The 20,499-nt window shown below is 37.6% G+C and overlaps 1 protein-coding gene across 1 annotated transcript; it reads right to left on the bottom strand.

Annotated features, from left to right (window-relative positions):
- Nucleotides 1-16,380: 16,380 nt before the first annotated feature.
- LOC127422927 (NHP2-like protein 1) lies at nucleotides 16,381-19,742 on the bottom strand. Its single transcript, XM_051666791.1, has 3 exons — nucleotides 19,542-19,742; nucleotides 19,118-19,238; nucleotides 16,381-16,830 (listed from the first exon to the last, which is right to left on the bottom strand). The coding sequence occupies exons 1-3, from the start codon at nucleotides 19,542-19,544 to the stop codon at nucleotides 16,568-16,570; spliced, it is 387 nt and encodes a 128-aa protein (XP_051522751.1). The 5' UTR covers nucleotides 19,545-19,742; the 3' UTR covers nucleotides 16,381-16,567.
- Nucleotides 19,743-20,499: the final 757 nt, after the last annotated feature.

The raw sequence follows: 20,499 nt of genomic DNA, 5'->3' as shown, positions 1-20,499 counted from the left end.
GTGTGTTCCTCATCTCTAGATTGTTAATTTAGATCAACATCATTGCCGATAAAAAAAAAACGTGGATAAATGAGCATTGTTGAGGTCAACTTTGTAGAAATGAACGGAGCTGCATTGATTAGACTATCTGACTGACGGCCTATTACGTAAGGGTTGTTTTGGCTCATGAAACTCACCTGTGATTGGCTGGATGGTTGCTCAATCAGCCCAAAGTAACAAAACACAAAGAATACTTTATACAAATCCACCATTTGGACTCGGTTTAGCTTGAAAAATTACAGGGGACAAAATCACCTTTTTAAAGAGTGTGGGGTATGTGTCCCCTGCGGCTGCTACGCCCTTGCGTGTGACCAATAGAAGATGGAAACAGTAAGGATACATAGACTCTTGTTGACTTTTTTTTTAAGTGTCGGGATCCTGTCACCTGTTTATCTGGTTTTGTGTTTCTGTGATCTAGGACATGGCTTCTGTTTGTCCTGTCACAATGTGCTCTATCTTGTGTGTTTACCTCAGCCCCTTGTTTTCCTTGTTATTAGTTTATGGAACTTATTCACAGTAGCCCCATCTTTGATTTTTTTGACGGGAATGAAAAGGAAGCTGCGAGGGATAGACCAAGTCTCGTCAATGACATGCTCTGTATAAAGCTATCAAAAAGCCAGAATGATCCAAAAACACAACAGTACAACCAATGGACCCTTTTCACACACAGCAGTAAGAAGAGAGAAACAGGCCAAATTTTCTGTCACTCCCTGTGTTAGAAGCCCCATCACAGCTGTGGTAACTGATTTTTTAAAACTTATTCCAGGGTAATATAATACAAAGTACAATGTTATAAATTTACACTAAATATAATGAAATTGGAAATATAAAATTTTTGCTACATTTACGTTGTTAAAGAAGGCTGAAACGCATCATAACAGGTCTGTGAAAAGGGTCAACTGAAGAGACATCTATCCCTTACAACAGAGCTACATGTAACTCGAGACATATTTTTTTTTAATAAAAATAATCGAAAAAGTGCTTTCAAACTTGATCCATTACAGAGACAGTAAATCAAATGTATATTAGAAATTTTATTGAACAATAACAATGACATTTATTATAGATGCAATGATTTAAACTTTTGACTTTTCAAGTCAAGTCATTTTTATTTGTATAGCACCTTTCACAACACGCATTGTTTCAAAGCAGCTTTACAGAAGATCAGGCATTAACAGAAGATAAAACTGTAATATCTATAATGTCTTAGTCATCATTGTGTAGTTTGATAAAATACGATTGTGAATTGTTTAAAATAAGTAATTAAATAATAATTGTATTTATAACCCCAGTGAGCAAGCCGAAGGCGACTGTGGCAAGGAACACAAAACTCCATTAGATGTTGGTTAATGGAGAAAAATAACCTTGGGAGAAACCAGATGCACTGTGGGGGCCAGTTCCCCTCTGGCTAACATCATGAATATAATGCCAATATTACTTATGTATAGTGCAAGTCATGGTTTAAAATTATTAAACTAAGTAAGTGTTAAGGGTCAGTGTTTAAAACAAAGATTTTGTATGAACTGTAAGATTAATGACTAATGTCTTTGAAGTCCATCCTGGATTAACTGCAGAAGTTTACATAGATGCAATTGTCCTTGTTAGTTAGCTGATGAAGGGTTTTGTTGGCAATTAATTGATAGTCTATGTATTCCATTTCAAGAATGTAGTCCATCATTAGACCGAGGTGATGCAGGCAGAGATCATTTAGTTGCATCGCAGTTCAACCTGGCCGGTAATTTCGGCCAAGGTTCAGGCTATGGCATTTTAAGTATCCCAAGTCTTATGGTTGGAGTTGGCGTCAGTTCATCCTCTGAAGTCCATCGTAATAGACTGAAGTGATGTTTGGCTGGCACCGGCTGCTATTAGTCATCGTCACACAGCGACACGTAGCAGTGGAGTCCAACACCAAGCAGGAACGGAGCTGGATCTGGCCGGTTCTGGTGACATCAGGATAGGAGTCCCGAGGTTGAGAGAGGGAAACAAATAAAATAATATTAGCATAGATGCCATTCAATTTATTGCAGCGTTATAGATCATGAGCACGGTTTCTGGTTCCGGCAGACCTTACTAAAGCAGCCTAATTGTGAGTTGAAGGATAAATTAGGTGCATGCTTGGCTAAATAGATAAGTCTTTAGTTTAGACTTTGATTGAGTGTGTCTGCATCTTGACCAGCGTTAGGGAGACTATTCCATAGTTTAGGAGCCAAATATGAAAAGGATCTACCTCCTTTTGTGGATTTTGATATTTCAGGAACTATTAACAGGCCAGAATTTTGCGATCGTAATGAAAGTGATGGAATATAGCGTGGTATAAGGTCACTTAAGTACTGTGGAGCTAGACCATTCAAAGCTTTCTATTTAGTTAACAGAATTTTAAAATTAATACGAAATTTAACAGGTAGCCACTGTAACGATGATAAAATGGGGCTAATATGATCTTATTGCTTTGTTTCTCGTGAGCACTCTGGCTGCTGCATTTTGAACCAATTGAAGTTTATTTATTGATCTTGCTGGACATCCTCCCAGTAATGTGTTACAATAATCTAGTCTTTACGTCATGAACGCATCAGCAACAGAGAGCATGTTTCATAATTTAGCAATATTTCTTAGGTGGAAGAATGCTATTCTACAAACATTGGTAATTTGATTTTCAAAGGATAGATTAATATCAAATATAACACCTAAGTTCTTCGCTGTAGAAGATGATGTAACAGTACATCCATCGAGAGTCAAATTATATTTTAGCGGCTTATTTTTAGAGGTTTTTGGTCCAATTATTAATACCTCTGTTTTATTGCAATTGAGTAGAAGGAAATTTCTGGCCATCCAATTTTTATTTCATTGATACACTCTGCTAATTTGGAGAATTGTGAAATCTCATCAGGTTTTGAAGAAATATAAAGTTGGGTATCGTCAGCATAACAGTGGAAACTTATTCCATGATTCCTGATAATATCTCCCAGGGGAAGCATATACGAGAAAAGCAGAGGCCCTAAAACTGATCCCTGTGGCACTCCATACTTTTGTTTGGTTTGACAATTCCTCATTTACACGGACAAAGTGGTAGTGGTCTGCTAAATAGGACCTAAACCATGCTAATGCAACTCCACAAATGCCAACATAATTCTCCAGCCTATTCAAGAGAATGTTGTGATCTATCGTGTCGAATGCAGCACTAAGATCTAAAAGCACCAGAAATGAAATGCAGCTGTGATCAGATGATAAGAGCAAGTCATTTGTAACTTTATAAGTGCAGTCTCTGTACTGTGATGATGCCTAAATCCTGACTGAAATTGTTCATATATACTATTTCTCTGTAGAAATGAACATATTTGGGAGGATACTACCTTTTCTAGTATTTTCGACATAAATGGGAGATTTGAAATCGGTCTATAATTAGCCAGTTCTGCAGGATCAAGTTGTGGCTTCTTAATAAGCGGTTTGATAACTGCCATTTTAATGTTTCTTGGGACATGTCCTAAGTATAGCGAGGAGTTAATAATATTAAGAAGAGGTTCTGAGATTACTGGGAATACTTAAGAGCTTGATTGGTATTGGATCTAACAAACATGTTGTGGCTTTTGATGTTTTGATAAGTTTTGTTAGCTCTTCATGACCTATGACAGTGAAGAATTGTTGCACGTGAGGAAAATTATGAGACACTGTTTTCTGAGGTACTGTGACAGATGATTGCATAATTCTATTATTAATTAATATTTAAATTAATTAATTGAATCTAACTCATTAAAACCTCATATGGGGCTCCAGTAAATGTAGTCCGCTACGTTTAGGAGCGTGTTTGGTTATTAGCGATAATGAATAATTATCAAAAATAATTATTAATTATTAAAATCAATAGAACATTGATGAGAATCAATGTTAACTTTTTTAATCCTTTAAATCAACAATTATCAAAGATAATCACCAATCATTAACATCTATGATACATTAATTAAAATTAACAATAGCTTATTGATCCTTCAAAATCAACAATCGTCAAAGATAATTATCAATTATCAAAAATCAATAGAATATTAATAAGGATTAACATTGACGGGGTACCACCCTGGAATCAGGGACTAGTAACCAGATAGTATAACAGTCTCAATATTAGATTGTTTTCTTAGGAAAATCAACATCCGAAGAATATCGATTTTCGGGGGAAAAAAAACAATGAATGAAGGCTTGAATCAGAGCACTGACATCCTGTCAGCATGACACAGGTGTATGCAAAACAAACCAAAACACTTCTCTTTGTAATATAACAAAGTTTATTTATGCAGTAATATCAGTTAATACAGTGCATCCGTAAAGTATTCACAGCGCTTCACTTTTTCCACATTTTGTTATGTTACAGCCTTATTCCAAAATTGATTAAATTTATAATTTTCCTCAAAATTCTACAAATAATACCCCATAATGACGTGAAAGAAGTTTGTTTGAAGTCTTTGCAAATGTATTAAAAATAAAAAAAATAAAAAATCACACGTACATAAGTATTCACAGCCTTTGCCATGACACTCAAAATTGAGCTCAGGTGCATCCTGTTTCCACTGATCATCCTTAAGATGTTTCTACAACTTGAATGGAGTCCACTTGTGGTAAATTCAGTTGATTGGACATGATTTGGAAAGGCACACACCTGTCTATATAAGGTCCCACAGTTAACAGTGCATGTCAGAGCACAAACCAAGCCATGAAGTCCAAGGAATTGTCTGTAGACCTCCGAGACAGGATTGTATCGAATCACAGATCTGGGGAAGGGTACAGAAACATTTCTGCAGCATTGAAGGTCCCAATGAGCACAGTGGCCTCCATCATCTGTAAATGGAAGAAGTTTGGAACCACCAGAACTCTTCCTAGAGCTGGCCGCCTGGTCAAACTGAGCGAACAGGGGAGAAGGGCCTTAGTCAGGAAGGTGACCAAGAACCCGATGGTCACTCTGACAGAGCTCCAGTGTTTCTCTGTGGAGAGAGGACAACCTTCCAGAAGAACAGCCATCTCTGCAGCACTCCACCAATCAGGCCTGTATGGTAGAGTGGCCAGACGGAAGCCACTCCTCAGTAAAAGGCACATGACAGCCCACCTGAAGTTTGCCAAAAGGCACCTGAAGGATTCTCAGACCATGAGAAAGAAAGTTCTCTGGTCTCTTTGGCCTGAATGGCAAGCATCATCTGGAGGAAACCAGGAACCGCTCATCACCTGGCCAATACCATCCCTACAGTGAAGCATGGTGGTGACAGCATCATGCTGTGGGGATGTTTTTCAGCAGCAGGAACTGGGAGACTAGTCAGGATCGAGGGAAAGATGAATGCAGCAATGTACAGAGACATCCTTGATGAAAACCGGCTCCAAAGCGCTCTGGACCTCAGACTGGGGTGAAGGTTCATCTTCCACCAGGACAACGACCCTAAGCACACAGCCAAGATAACAAAGGAGTGGCTATGGGACAACTCTGTGAATGTCCTTGAGTGGCCCAGCCAGAGCCCAGACTTTAACCCGATTGAACATCTCTGGAGAGATCAGAAAATGGCTGTGCACCGACACTCCCCATCCAACCTGATGGAGCTTGAGAGGTCCTGCAAAGAAGAATGGGAGAAACTGCTCAAAAATAGGTGTGCCAAGCTTGTAGCATCATACTCAAAAAGACTTGAGGCTGTAATTGGTGCCAAAGGTGCTTCAACAAAATATTGAGCAAAGGCTGTGAACACTTATGTACATGTGATTTTTTTTTTTTCGTTTTTTTTTTTTTTTAATAAATTTGCAAAGATTTCAAACAAACTTCTTTCACATTGTCATTATGGGGTATTGTTTGTAGAATTTTGAGGAAAATAATGAATTTAATCCATTTTGGAATAAGGCTGTAACATAACAAAATGTGGAAAAAGTGAAGCGCTGTGAATACTTTCCGGATGCACTGTAATTAATACAATGCAGTCAATAAACTTCCGACTTACAACTACAAACTAAACAGTGATATGATTAGATATGGAAACTAAAATAATCCTATAACACATAAGGTGTGTGTGTAAGGAGGGACGCGCACAAAATGGCGGACGTGACTCTCGTGGAGAATATGTCACGCAAGACTTCCGGCCAGGGAATATGGCCGCGAATGTGGGCGGAGAGAAACCAGTCAATGGTAGCTTAGGGACAAAGCTGAGCTTTATCACAAAGCTATCTACTAGCCAAAAATGTGTGCCAGAATGTTTGTGAGGGGTCGCGTGCGTGCGTGCGTGCGTGTGTGTGGTTAGTACGAGAGAGAGAGAGAATTAAGTGACGGCCCAAAGCCGATTTCGCGATCGTGGGAGAGAAAGCAGCTGTTAGTTTATCACTCAGAGACGCGGTGGACGGCTCGTAAACCGTCCCGCAGTCTTTGATTCTTTAATGGATAAACTCAGTTTGCCGGTCTCACCCGCGATGGCGGAAATGCACAACAGCCCAATGTGGTTGGACTACAATACAGGAAATCAAATTCGTGATAATTAATACCCCGAGTATTAATAATGAGTGGACATGGCGGTCCGTAAACTGTACAAGCAATAACCTTGATACACAAGAATAACACACTATAATATTCTGTCTCTGCCCAGACGTAAACCTCTTACTTGAATCGCATGAGGACGTAGAATGTGTGTTCATCCGTCCTTTAACTCCGACCTGGTTCCTCGAGGCTTGGGTGATGACGGGAGGCCGTTTCCTCGCTCTGTCGGTGGGCGGTACGGCTGCTGATTCTCGGCGGGCTGGCGGAGAAATCAGCAACGTCGACTTGATTGAAGATGGAAGAGAAATCTTTTCTCTCTTCACTTCTGCAGGTAAACGGATGAAGATGCGGATTGCTCGGCGGTCTCCTTCGGATCCGTTAGAGTGTTCGTGGGAACACAGAGTAATCTCAACTCGTCCAGCGAGATGGAGATTGTATGGCCACAGTTTCAAGTCGGACGTTACTTCCTTGTGCCACGAGGCTACACCTGAGAGCAGCGATGAGCTGCGTCTACACACGGCGAGCAAAGTTGCTGGAAGCAAATCCCGGAAGCATTTCAGAGGTATTTCTACTCCTGATGATGTCATGGTTGAGGTGCGTTCTGTCGTGTGCCTCATTCAATAGGAGTTGAGAGTTTGATCCTTTAGTGAGCAAGGCTTCATGGGATTTGTAGTCTGTTTTGGACTGCCTTTGTTTGATTTTGGCACGGTTTTTATCAGTAAGATTTATGACTTATGTGGGGGCCTGAGTTAGGTTTTACGACTGTGTTAGGCCTGCCTTTGTCTTCTATCTGAATACATGAGGCCCAACAATGATGTTACCCAAAATAGACTTTACCACAATTACAGGCCACCATGAATTTTTTTTTTGTTTTATTTTTTTTTTTTTATAATGCGCAGAAGTCTCTGGGAACACTTGTACGGAAGACACCAAAAACTATTGGCATAGAGACCAACTATTAATCTTAATTTTGTGTCAGGAACTACAGGTGCATCTCAATAAATTAGAATGTCGTGGAAAAGTTCATTTATTTCAGTAATTCAACTCAAATTGTGAAACTCGTGTATTAAATAAATTCAATGCACACAGACTGAAGTAGTTTAAGTCTTTGGTTCTTTTAATTGTGATGATTTTGGCTCACATTTAACAAAAACCCACCAATTCACTATCTCAAAAAATTAGAATATGGTGACATGCCAATCAGCTAATCAACTCAAAACACCTGCAAAGGTTTCCTGAGCCTTCAAAATGGTCTCTCAGTTTGGTTCACTAGGCTACACAATCATGGGGAAGACTGCTGATCTGACGGTTGTCCAGAAGACAATCATTGACACCTTTCACAAGGAGGGTAAGCCACAAACATTCATTGCCAAAGAAGCTGGCTGTTCACAGAGTGCTGTATCCAAGCATGTTAACAGAAAGTTGAGTGGAAGGAAAAAGTGTGGAAGAAAAAGATGCACAACCAACCAAGAGAACCGCAGCCTTATGATTGTCAAGCAAAATCAATTCAAGAATTTGGGTGAACTTCACAAGGAATGGACTGAGGCTGGGGTCAAGGCATCAAGAGCCACCACACACAGACACTACAGTTGTCGTATCCCTCTTGTTAAGCCACTCCTGAACCACAGACAACGTCAGAGGCGTCTTACCTGGGCTAAGGAGAAGAAGAACTGGACTGTTGCCCAGTGTTCCAAAGTCCTCTTTTCAGATGAGAGCAAGTTTTGTATTCCATTTGGAAACCAAGATCCTAGAGTCTGGAGGAAGGGTGGAGAAGCTCATAGCCCAAGTTGCTTGAAGTCCAGTGTTAAGTTTCCACAGTCTGTGATGATTTGAGGTGCAATGTCATCTGCTGGTGTTGGTCCATTGTGTTTTTTGAAAACCAAAGTCACTGCACCCGTTTACCAAGAAATTTTGGAGCACTTCATGCTTCCTTCTGCTGACCAGCTTTTTAAAGATGCTGATTTCATTTTCCAGCAGGATTTGGCACCTGCCCACACTGCCAAAAGCACCAAAAGTTGGTTAAATGACCATGGTGTTGGTGTGCTTGACTGGCCAGCAAACTCACCAGACCTGAACCCCATAGAGAATCTATGGGGTATTGTCAAGAGGAAAATGAGAAACAAGAGACCAAAAAATGCAGATGAGCTGAAGGCCACTGTCAAAGAAACCTGGGCTTCCATACCACCTCAGCAGTGCCACAAACTGATCACCTCCATGCCACGCCGAATTGAGGCAGTAATTAAAGCAAAAGGAGCCCCTACCAAGTATTGAGTACATATACAGTAATTGAACATACTTTCCAGAACGCCAACAATTCACTAAAAATGTTTTTTTTTTATTGGTCTTATGACGTATTCTAATTTTTTGAGATAGTGAATTGGTGGGTTTTTGTTAAATGTGAGCCAAAATCATCACAATTAAAAGAACCAAAGACTTAAACTACTTCAGTCTGTGTGCATTGAATTTATTTAATACACGAGTTTCACAATTTGAGTTGAATTACTGAAATAAATGAACTTTTCCACGACATTCTAATTTATTGAGATGCACCTGTATATCTTCAGCGGATATATTGAATTTGTTTATTGGTGAAGTTAGTGATTTCTTTAGATGTTAAAATAACTTCTGCTATTCCAGTTTATTGTGGATTGACAATCAAGACATTTGTGGTTTGATATCCCTGAAAAATATAAACACTATGTTCTGTGGTGCCATTAAAACATAGCTTTTTGTTTGAGCATCCCAACCAGCTGAACACAGTAACATTGTCTCAACCAATGGCGTGAGTTTGGGACAGGACTATCTGTTTGTCCAACCAATGGAAGATGTGGGGTCAGTGTTCGAAAAACTTACTTGAAAACCTATTTGCATTTCCATTTGGTGACTATAGTGGTGCCGAAATCACACACTTATTTAATTAAATAACATTTAAATGAAAATTTGTGTCCTTAATATTTGAATTATGTAGTAACTATTTTATAAAAGCAATATGGCACTCAAGGCTGTGCTTTATTGTAAATATAGTCACTCTTCTGTGGGTAGTGCCTTACAATGCCATGTGGACGTGCTTATATTCATATTAAAGCTTGGCCTTGAGTGTTATATTGCTTTAATATGCCACAAAATGTTTCTGTTTGTGATATTGTTTAATTGACCTGCTATGTGGGCACCTGGTTTGACCCACTTGCCAAAGAATATGGGTTCACTTGAACCTGTGACAGTGACTATTACATCAGCTCCCATCACTGCTTCCTTCACTGAAGAAAAAATTGTCACAAGGCCTCTGAGGTCATCGCTTAACCATTTCTCTCCTTCTGCTCTACACACAGACCTGAATTAAACACCACTGTTCGATTAAAGAAAAACACAGTCTTCTTTAACTTGGATTTATATTCCATTTTCAGACAAATTACCTCTTTAAACTTGAAGACCTTTGTGAAGATTTATAATGGCTCCTAGCCTGTTGCCCTGAACCAATGATGCACAACACCTCTGACATAGGTGGTTTTAACAGCTGAAGAGGGAATAACACATGCGGGATAACTTAATAGTTCATATTATACATATAATTACAATATTGCGGTCTGTTTAAGAGGAACTTATTTTAGCTCAGTGTTTCCCAAGAATCCCAACCACTGTGCGCCGCGGAAAATTATCAAATTCCACAAAATAAATAAATGCATGAAAAAAATTATTATAATTTCAGGGATCCAAACTCCTCACCTTTTGGAGAAATGTGTTGTTTTGAAACCATAATCGGTCACTTTTGTGATTGTGAAGAGCAATGATTAATGTGCAAAAGTGACAAAAAAAAAAAAGTGATATTTATACGCATTAAGGGTCTTTCACATGACTCGCATCATTGCAGCAGAATACAGTGAAGTCTATGAAGTGACGCCACTTTACACTAAAGTGTTTTTCACACACACGTTTTTGCTTCACCAATAATGTCTTTGAGAGAACTAAGCAACAAGAAATATTTAAAAACTGTCCAAATTTGTGAAGAGACATTGAATGTCTCAATTTCTTTTAATTAAATATTACCTTATCGTTTACGAATATCAGACACCCCAGTTATTCACCAAGAAAACAGAAGCAAACCTCACCAAAATACTCTTTATTTTGCAGCTAATTCTGCACAGATGTAAACTTGAATAAACTTGAATCACTAAAATAGCTGGAATTGGTGCTTTTAGCATATTTCTTAAAAAAAAAAAAAATCTCCAGAAAACTTTTTCGTGGACCAGTGATTCTTACCTTTTTCACCCCTCATGAGTTTGCACCCCTGTAATTTGTTGTGGCATTACAAGAACAAATCTACAAATTAGAAAAGAAGCAAATTTGTTGTTTTTTCATTACCCATTTAGCGCTTTTGCCACCTGTGACCTCACACAGCGTATCCCACATATGAGACTTTTTTTTTTTGCATAGCCAAATTTCAAACAATACAAGTAAACACACTACTAAGACGGACAGAAAACATGGACAAGTTCTTGAAAAGGAAAAATACTGACGATGGTTAGCCTATGTGGGATAGTGGTGTGCCGTAGAATTGTTTAGTCGTAAAAAGTGTGCAGTGGCAGAAAAAAGGTTGGGAAACACTGCTTTAGCTGATGTAGCCGACACTGCTGCTGTTTGTCTGGCTGTGATGGCCTCCCCATCCATGATCTGAAAGTTTATTAATAATGTCATTATTAAAAATCCTTCAAATTAATGGAATTGACAGACAGACAGACAGACAGACAGAGAAAGAAAGAGTTCAACATGAGTCAGACAGACAGGACTACTTTGACTGAACAAGCAGTGCTCCAAGAGAGCTGATATTTCTGAAAACAGCACTGGGACTTCACACTTCATTGTTAATGGGTAATTGACAAATAAGGTTGTCCAAGATTATAAAATAAGAAACCTTTAAAAAAAAAAAAATCTAGTTTAAAACACAGTGTGAAGTTCATAGAAATTTAATGTTTGTGTACATGTTGGTTTTATACATTTTTAAAAACATTTTGTGTGGATTATCTAATGATCTATGCATCCGATTACGTTGTGTGTAAAGATAATCACCTCCTCTAAGTAATGGTGTGATATTTTATGTTCTGTCTATTTTTCGTTAAGTAATAAGCATAAACACTGCAAATAAGCAACACTGTTAACATGTATGTCAAAGACATATACTTAGCTATTACCCAGGTTTATTTTTGTCTGTGGGAAAAAAAAAAATTATAAAATAGGCTGCTGGTATTCTACTCTTTGAGAGCTTTCTAACAACATATGACACATGGCTATTCTATCAGTTTTATGTTTTTAGCGATTACAATCAAATGTGCTGTGCAATTTATAAAAACACTTCTGATTTGTCTGCAAATTTCGAAGCACGTGTTCATTTTTGGTAATAATGCCAAATGCATTGTAAAGTAGAGCTTCTAAGCTTTCAAACGACACCTATTTTGTGTTGGTCAAGACTGTAGTTAGTAATATTTTGATATATACTTTTTTCCTCGCAGGAACATCCAAGCTTAAAGGGTTAAGCCCCAGAAAAAATCATAATAACTTTGAACTCAGAAATTAAAAACATGTTCATAATAGTAAAGGTGTACTCCCATCATTTTGTTTAAACTGCATTTTAATAGATCTGAACAAAAAAATAAGTGTCACGTTATAGACACTTACGTCACTGTCTGTGCTCGCAACATTGGAACTGAGCTTTTTCATTACTTTATACAGACTTCTTGTTTATAGAAATGGTGTTTTATATCATGCTGTTGTACTGAAAATCAGCACAGCTGTGATTACCTACGGCTAATACAGTTCAACGACTAGGGGAGACCGGGGATGGTTGTAACACGGGTCAGTCGTAACACTTCAAATTTCTCCAATCAGGAACAAGTTACAAATCACCTGATTCACTTCACACATGCTCAGTTAAATTATGTTTAGTTATTGTTGTTAGTGCTAACGTTTTGGCTGTTAGCTGTAAGGTGAGCTAGTTCATGGCTACAAGACTCTGGGTTAGTTGTAACAAATGAAATATGTTACAACCTACCCCAAGCAAATTTTTTTTGTTGTATTTATGTTTTCTTTGAATTTCAGTATGCCTAGGTCTTGGAAGAGAAAGACAAACCAAGGGGTGTCTCTCAGCATTTTGAAGAGAGCATCAGATGATGTAAAAGAGCAGGGAAAGTCTGTAAGATCTGTGGAAAAATTGTATGGCATTTGCCATGTAACCTTGTACAGATCCTGCAAAAAGTGTAAGATGTTAGATGAGAAGGGATCAAGGGAACCTCCGAGTGTAGGCTACCACAGTGGAAAGAAGGTCTTCACTGATGGAACAAGAGAAAGAACTTACAGACTTGAGTCTGGTCAAACTGATTTGCTGAGCAAAATTTGCGAAAACATGTGTGCTTAATAAAACGGGCGCCTCGCCATCTCACTAGATGGGTTTCCATCCAAATATTTTTATGCACGTTTTGAAATTGCGCATAAAAAATCCTGAATGGAAATGCTAGATTTGCGAATAAATATTAATTCTCTTAAAATTCAATGTGCTAGGAGGAGGTGGATTTTCTAGAGTTTCGCATTAAGGGGATTGAAACTGTTTATTCGCAAAACAATGACGTGTTTTGACCATTCGTGCATGTGTTATGATTGTGCAATAGCTTGATGTGACTAGCCCACTGAAAGGTCCGACTTTGGCACACAATTCTTTGAACATAGCGCTTGTCATTCAGAAGTGTTTAACCCCACAGCTGGTTGATAAAGTGGGTCCTCACAATCCGCCAGAACAGTTTTGAGAGCGGGTGCTCCCAGGTATGCGGAGACTGGTGGTGTGGTAGGGTTGCCACCCGTCCCATAAAATACGGGATTGTCCCGTATTTAAAGATAAAATAATGCGTCCGGTATTGAATCAATACGGTCCCATATTTAAGCTGGTCAGATGGCGTCAGGCTGAAATCTTCCAGACCGCCAATTTAACATTGATATAAGTTGGAAAATTTGCCTATGGTGTGTCAGGGACCGTCTGAAAACACATTGTGCTAAAACGTGCTAATACTGTGGAGGGTGTGATAAGGGACCATCTGCAAAGTCAAAACTTTTTCCATATAAATGTTCAATAAGATCAAACAATGTATGAATACAATCATAAAGACAAGTACAGGTGAAAGAAAAAAATAAACAAAATTTGGGGCCTGGGTAGCTCAGCGAGTAAAGACGCTGACTACCACCCCTGGAGTTCACGAGTTAGAATCCAGGGCGTGCTAAGTGACACCAGCCAGGACTCCTAAGCAACCAAATTGGCCCGGTTGCTAGGGAGGGCAGAGTCACAAGGGGTAACCTCCTCGTGGTCGCTATAATGTGGTTCGCTCTTGGTGGGGCGCATGGTGAGTTGTGCGTGGATGCCGTGGTGGATGGCGGGAAGCCTCCACACGCGCCATGTCTCCACAGTAACACGCTCAACAAGCCACGTGATAAGATGCGTGGGTTGACGGTCTCGGATGCGGAGGCAACTGAGATTCGTCCTCCGCCACCCAGATTGAGGGGAGTCACTACATCGCCACGAGGACTTGGAGCGCATTGGGAATTAGTTATTCCAAATTGGGGAGAAAAAAAAATAAAATAAACATTATTTAAAAAAAAATATGCATAAACAATCCAAAATGTTTACATAAGATAAAGACAAATAATTAAAATAAATATATTTTTTTAACATATAAATGATGTATTTTTTTTGGGTCAGGAAAGTTCTCGTTTTAGCATATAAGATAGAATATACAATTTTTATTAATAACGCATATTACCTCAACGCAGTTATTGCTAAAACTGTGGAGGATGTGGTTAGGGGCCGTGAATCTTTCTGGTCACAAAGTGCATCAAGATTGAGATGTATTTCTTTTTATTGAAAATGAATGGAGCAACATCATTTTTGTGAAAAGTAATAATAATGGAAGGTTGTTTTGATTCAAATTATTTTTTTATTTTAAGGTGGTGAGGGGCTAAAAGGCCCCCATATCTGAAGTAAATGCCCGCAGGTGGTTTATAGAGATAGTGTGTAAATATAGGGACAATAGTTATAGGGCACCATTTGTCAACATAAGCAAATCATTTTTGAGACGGCAAGATACTTTGAGTAACAAATTAAAGGTGGAGTAAGCGATTCCTGAGAAAGACTGTTGATATTTGAACTCAACAGCCAAACAAACACACCCCTCGCTTCAGAAGCTCCACCCCCCAAATTCATGCACGATGGAATAGTGTTGTTTGAATCAGTGCGATCCACTCATTTTCCCATTTACAGATCCAGGGCTGTGTACAAACACCAGATTTTTTTCAGCGCACACACAGAACGGACAGCTAGTGGACCGTGAAGAGATATTCACGGAATTTGACGAAAAGTATATTACATTAAAATGACTTCCACATTTAAAATAATACTTATTCAAAATAACCACTTCAGAAAAGGGCTAACCGTTTTTTACCCCAAATACTATCCTTTCACTAACCTTTCAGTTATTAAAAAAGTTTTCACCTTGAACGTAATTGACAAATTAGTATTTTGTCTCAAAATAAATGCACTAATTTCAGGGATTCTCATTAGCTATATAAATTTGCAATATTTTAAAAATTATTAAATATCAGATCAAATTACCTCAAAATCAAACTTTAGACATTGCATGCAATGATCTCATGAATAAGGCATATTTTGCAGTGTATAGTGACAAACAGGTGTTAAGGAAAGTTCTGTGGTAGTTTAGTGTTTTGGGAGAAAATAAAATGAGAAGTGCTTTTTATCCCGGGGGGGCCTAAATATTGTTCTCTATTGTTACATAAAATACCTACTTAAATGCAAATTAAAAATGGTTTCAAAAACTCCTCTGACAGTAGTACAACTTAGCAATATCTAAAGATGTCTGTATGCCTATGATGATTAAGAGATATTGCATTTGCTTTCACTTAAAAAAAAAAAAAGTTTGATTTTGCAAACCAGTGCTCGTTTACTTGGAAAAAGTGGTATTAAAAATGAAATCCTTCTAAACTGTGTTGGCTATAAAGACACCCATGACAATGTATGACTTGTGTAAGTTTTTCTGCCTTTTCTTTTTATGTTCACTTGATTAAAGAATTTAATTTGAAGGCTTAACACAAAACCGTAATATTTTATCAAACTCTTGTTGGAATGAGTGGAAAAGGCTATCCATTAATATCTGGCATGGCAAAACATTACTTTTGATGCCTTTTAAGTTTTAACTTAAAAGGCAAGTTTAAACAGTAACCTACTAATCAGTACAGAAAAACCAATCCACACTAAATGCACTTACTATTTAACAATACAAAAATTCCTTGTCTGTCTCTTCTGTGCTAGCATCTTTCCTACTCCAGCGCGATACTGAAGATATTGACTTTTGTATGATAAATTGCTTGTTACGTTCCTCATTTTTAAGTCTCTTTGGATAAAAGTGTCTGCTAAATGACAATGTAAAAAGGAACACTATTGTTCAAAAGTTTGAAATCACTAAAGACAACAGATTTTTTTGTTTTTAATATGAAGGTCAAATTAAAACTGTCTTGGAAACTTTCAGCATGCCTTCATCTTTTAAAGGTTCACTAAATGTTTCCTTTTTTTTTTTTTTATAAGGTTTCACTCAAAAATAAATGAATAGTTAAGCAATTTAATGCATCCTTGGCAAATAAAAATGCACATTTGTTTAAAAAAAACAAAACAAAATTCAAAGTGATTCCAAACTTTTTAACAGTAGTGTTGGTTTTTTCTTACCACTTTAAAAATGCTAATCGACTGTTAGATGTGCAAAATGCTTCTGTAATTTAAAACGGAAAAACAAAAATTATTTTTGAATATTAATCAAAATGCTTGTCATTTTTAACCAAACTTTATTTCGTCTGTCTATTGCTGAGGATCATACTCAACATTGTTTTATGCTTACAAGAAAAGAAAAAAATAATCATAATAATAAAATAAAAAAAGCAAGCCCTCAGGACAAACAAATCATTACATTGGTCATAAAACAAAAGTGGAAAGGTATGCGCTCAAACTAAAAGTCGTTCAATAGCCATCTGCACAGACTGAATCTGAGGTTTCAGCTGCGAGCCCTCTTTGATTGTGACTGATGTAGCAATGACTGGTCTGGACACTCCACACGCACGTCCCAGAGCTTGCTTAGAGCGCACAAACACATACGGCACATTCTTGTCCTCACAAAGCAGCGGCAGGTGGAGAATAATCTCCAGAGGTTCAGCATCTGCAGCCATCACAATGAACTCAGAAATTCCACGGTTCAGAGTTTTGGTCGCTGTAGAGGACATCATGAAGCCATTAACATCTGATATGATAAAAGTAACAATGACAATATGATAACTGATAATTATCCAAACTGAGCTATCCATACATTTACCTACTTTGTCATTCAGCAGATGCACAACCTACAATACATTAACTGCAAGAACAGTCTTCCTGGATCAACATATGTTTACATGCAAGACCGAAGGGTAAAATTATGCTAGATCTAAATACAAAAGGACTAAAGTGGAACTACAGGTGTGTGTTCGTGTGTGTGCGCACATGTTTGTGCACATTTATATATATATATATATATATATATATATATATATATACACACACACACACAGATGAAGTCAGAAGCTTACATACACTTAGGTTGAAATCATTAAAACTCATTTTTTTAACCACTCCACAGATTTTATATTAGCAAACTATAGTTTTGGCAAGTCGTTTAGGACATCTACTTTGTGCATGACATGAGTAATTTTTCCAACAATTGTTTACAGACAGATTGGTTCACTTTTAATTAACAATATCACAATTCCAGTGGGTCAGAAGTTTACATACACCAAGTTAACTGTGCTTGTCACAGTGATGTCAAGAATGATGTCAAGCCTTTAGGCAATTAGCTTCTGATAGGCAAACTGGAGTCAATTGGAGGTGTACCTGTGGATGTATTTTAAGGCCTACCTTCAAACTCAGTGCCTCTTTGCTTGACATCATGGGAAAATCAAAAGAAATCAGCAAAGACCAAAGGAAAAAAAATTGTGTAAACAAGTCTGGTTCATCCTTAGGCGCAATTTCCAAATTCCTGAAGGTACCACGTTCATCTGTACAAACAGTATAAACACTATAGGACCACGCAACCATAGGACCACGCAACCATCGTACCGCTCAGGAAGGAGACGCATTGTCTCCTAGAGATGAACGTAGTTTGGTGTGAAAAGTGCAAATCAATCCCAGAACAACAGCAAAGGACCTTGTGAAGATGCTGGAGGAAACAGGCAGACAAGTCCTATATCAACATAACCTGAAAGGCTGCTCAGCAAGGAAAAAGCAACCGCCACAAAACCGCCATAAAAAAAGCCAGACTACAGTTTGCAAGTGCACATGGGGACAAAGATCTTACTTTTTGGAGAAATGTCCTCTGGTCTAATGAAACAAAAATTGAACTGTTTGGCCATAATGATCATCGTTATGTTTGGAGGAAAAAGGGTGAGGCTTGCAAGCCGAAGAACACCATCCTAACCGTGAAGCATGGGGGTGGCAGCATCATGTTGTGGGGGTGCTTTGCTGCAGGAGGGACTGGTGCACTTCACAAAATAGATGGCATCATAAGGAAGGAAAATGATGTGGATATATTGAAGCAACATCTCAAGACATCAGCCAGGAAGTTAAAGCTCGGTCATATATGGGTTTTCCAAATGGACAATGACCACAAGCATACCTCCAAAGTTGTGCCAAAATGGCTTAAGGACAACAAAGTCAAGGTATTGGAGTGGCCATCACACCTCAATCCAATAGAAAATTTGTGGGCAGAACTGAAAAAGCGTGTGCGAGCAAGGAGGCCTACAAACCTGACTCAGTACACCAGTTCTGTCTGGAGGAATGGGCCAACATTCCAGCAACTTATTGTGAGAAGCATGTGGAAGGCTCCCCAAAACATTTGACCCAAATTAAACAATTTAAAGGCAATGCTATCAAATATTAATGAAGTGTATGTAAACTTCTGAATGTGATGAAAGAAATAAAAGCTGAAATAAATCAATCATTCTCTCTACCATTATTCTAAAATTTCACATTCTTAAAATAAAGTACTGATCCTAACTGACCTAAGACAGGCAATGTTTTCTATGATTAAATGTCAGGAATTGTGAAAAACTGAGTTTAAATATATTTGGCTAAGGTTTATGTAAACTTCTGACTTCAACCGTGTGTGTGTGTGTGTGTGTGTGTGTGTGTGTGTGTGTGTATATATATATATATATACACACACACACACACACACACACATACACACAATAGTATTTAAAAAAAAAAAGGTTCTCATTTTAAAAAGTAGAAACAAAAACGTGCACACTATGAACACCTTTTAAAAAAGAGAGAACAAAAATACTTACCAGAGAGCTAAGTAAAAAAATTGGGAAAACACTACTTCATTAGATACGACCCCACCTATATATATATATATATTATATAAAACGGTTAAAAACAGGTTTCTAGTTCTCTGATCTCTGGTTTAAGTGCATTTTAACATTTAAAAGCATACCCTTCATGCATATGCTTGGGTACTTTACCTTCATTGGCCCCCTTTCTTAACTGTTTGTAGTTGGACGCCTGTTGCACCAGGTCCAGAATGGTTTTGCTCAGTGTGGCATCAGCCAGTGGATAGGCCTTTGGATTCACTTCAGCTTCAGTCTATTTAACGAGGACAAACAAAACAGCAAAGTGTTAAGGAACATCAAATTGCATAGTAACCCTAATGAGACTAATTCTCTGTTTTGAATGATTGATAAACGTTATTTAATACTATAATCCCAACTCTTAACATTAAACTGCTTAAAAAGAGGCAATGACATATTTAAAATAAATTATAAAGTACTGAGCCTGAATGCACTTCTGATAGTCCTATATTTTTAGGCAAAGGCATACTATAAAGATATGTTCAACCCATCGTTTATGCAGTTTAAAATAGCGATGCCTCCCACACATGCTACTCACCATTGTATTTGTTGTTTTCGCTGGCAAGAGCTCAAAATAAATAAGATCCTCTCGGCAAAGGCTTCACGGAGGACAGCGTTGTTGTGTACCTAAACAAAAAATTAATAGACTTTACTAAACTGTAAAAATGTATTCTAGAGACCAGCGCAGATTTGGGTTTTTCCTCAGCTCACAGTTGTAACACGTGTTTGTGAACGTCCACAATGCGCATGCGCATGTTTCAAACCGTTTCCTCTAGTCGTTAATTTTTTTTTTTTAAGAATCTTTTATTAAACACAAAAATTAACATAACAAATGTAAGAAAGATATCAATTAAAAAATAAAAATAATACAGAAATAAGCAACAGTAAACAGGTGTATTAAAACAGAAAACCACGAAGTAAGTTGTGAATTCCAACACAAAAGTCTCTCAAATTTGTAGAAATGTCATGCTCTGCAGCAGGATAGAGTCGGCGTTCCTCCAATATTTCAACATATTGATCAAATTCAGTTCTGAACTGTACAAAATGTAAACAGTTTGAACTTCGACCTAAACATTTACCTAAAACAATAATTAAACTGAGAATATAATTCTTTTAAAGGGTTGTCATAAAAAAAAAGAGAAAACTATTGATCTTAAAAAAGATTTTATAATAAAAGTAATTTTAACCTCAGTTACGCGTGTGTGTGTGTGTGTGTGTGTGTGTGTTTGTGTATACTGGCATCAGCGTCAGTATGTATGCAGTATATTACAACATAGAAAGAAAATACATAGAACAGCAGTCTGAAAAATAACAAGATAGAAAAATAGGTATTTAATAAAACTAACAATAAAATAGAGTACAAATATTGTATAATTTATAAAAGAAATAACAGAGCATTTACATTCATTTAAAAAGCTTTAGAAGTTTTACAGTTTACACAAGCCTGGGGTTCCATTCTTTCATATTTGAAAGGGTTTCAATATAAATGTTAAGAT

The sequence above is a fragment of the Myxocyprinus asiaticus genome, chromosome 32 (genome assembly GCF_019703515.2).
Source record: "Myxocyprinus asiaticus isolate MX2 ecotype Aquarium Trade chromosome 32, UBuf_Myxa_2, whole genome shotgun sequence".
In the NCBI taxonomy this organism is placed as follows: domain Eukaryota; kingdom Metazoa; phylum Chordata; class Actinopteri; order Cypriniformes; family Catostomidae; genus Myxocyprinus; species Myxocyprinus asiaticus.
Note: the sequence above shows the minus strand (reverse complement) of the source record. Positions and strands in the feature narration are given on the sequence as shown.

Coding starts and splice junctions, on each gene's coding strand:
- LOC127422927 (XM_051666791.1), bottom strand. Junction 16,831..19,117: donor AAGAAAGGGGGCCAATGAAG/GTAAAGTACCCA, acceptor TGTCCTCTACAG/CGACCAAAACTCTGAACCGT.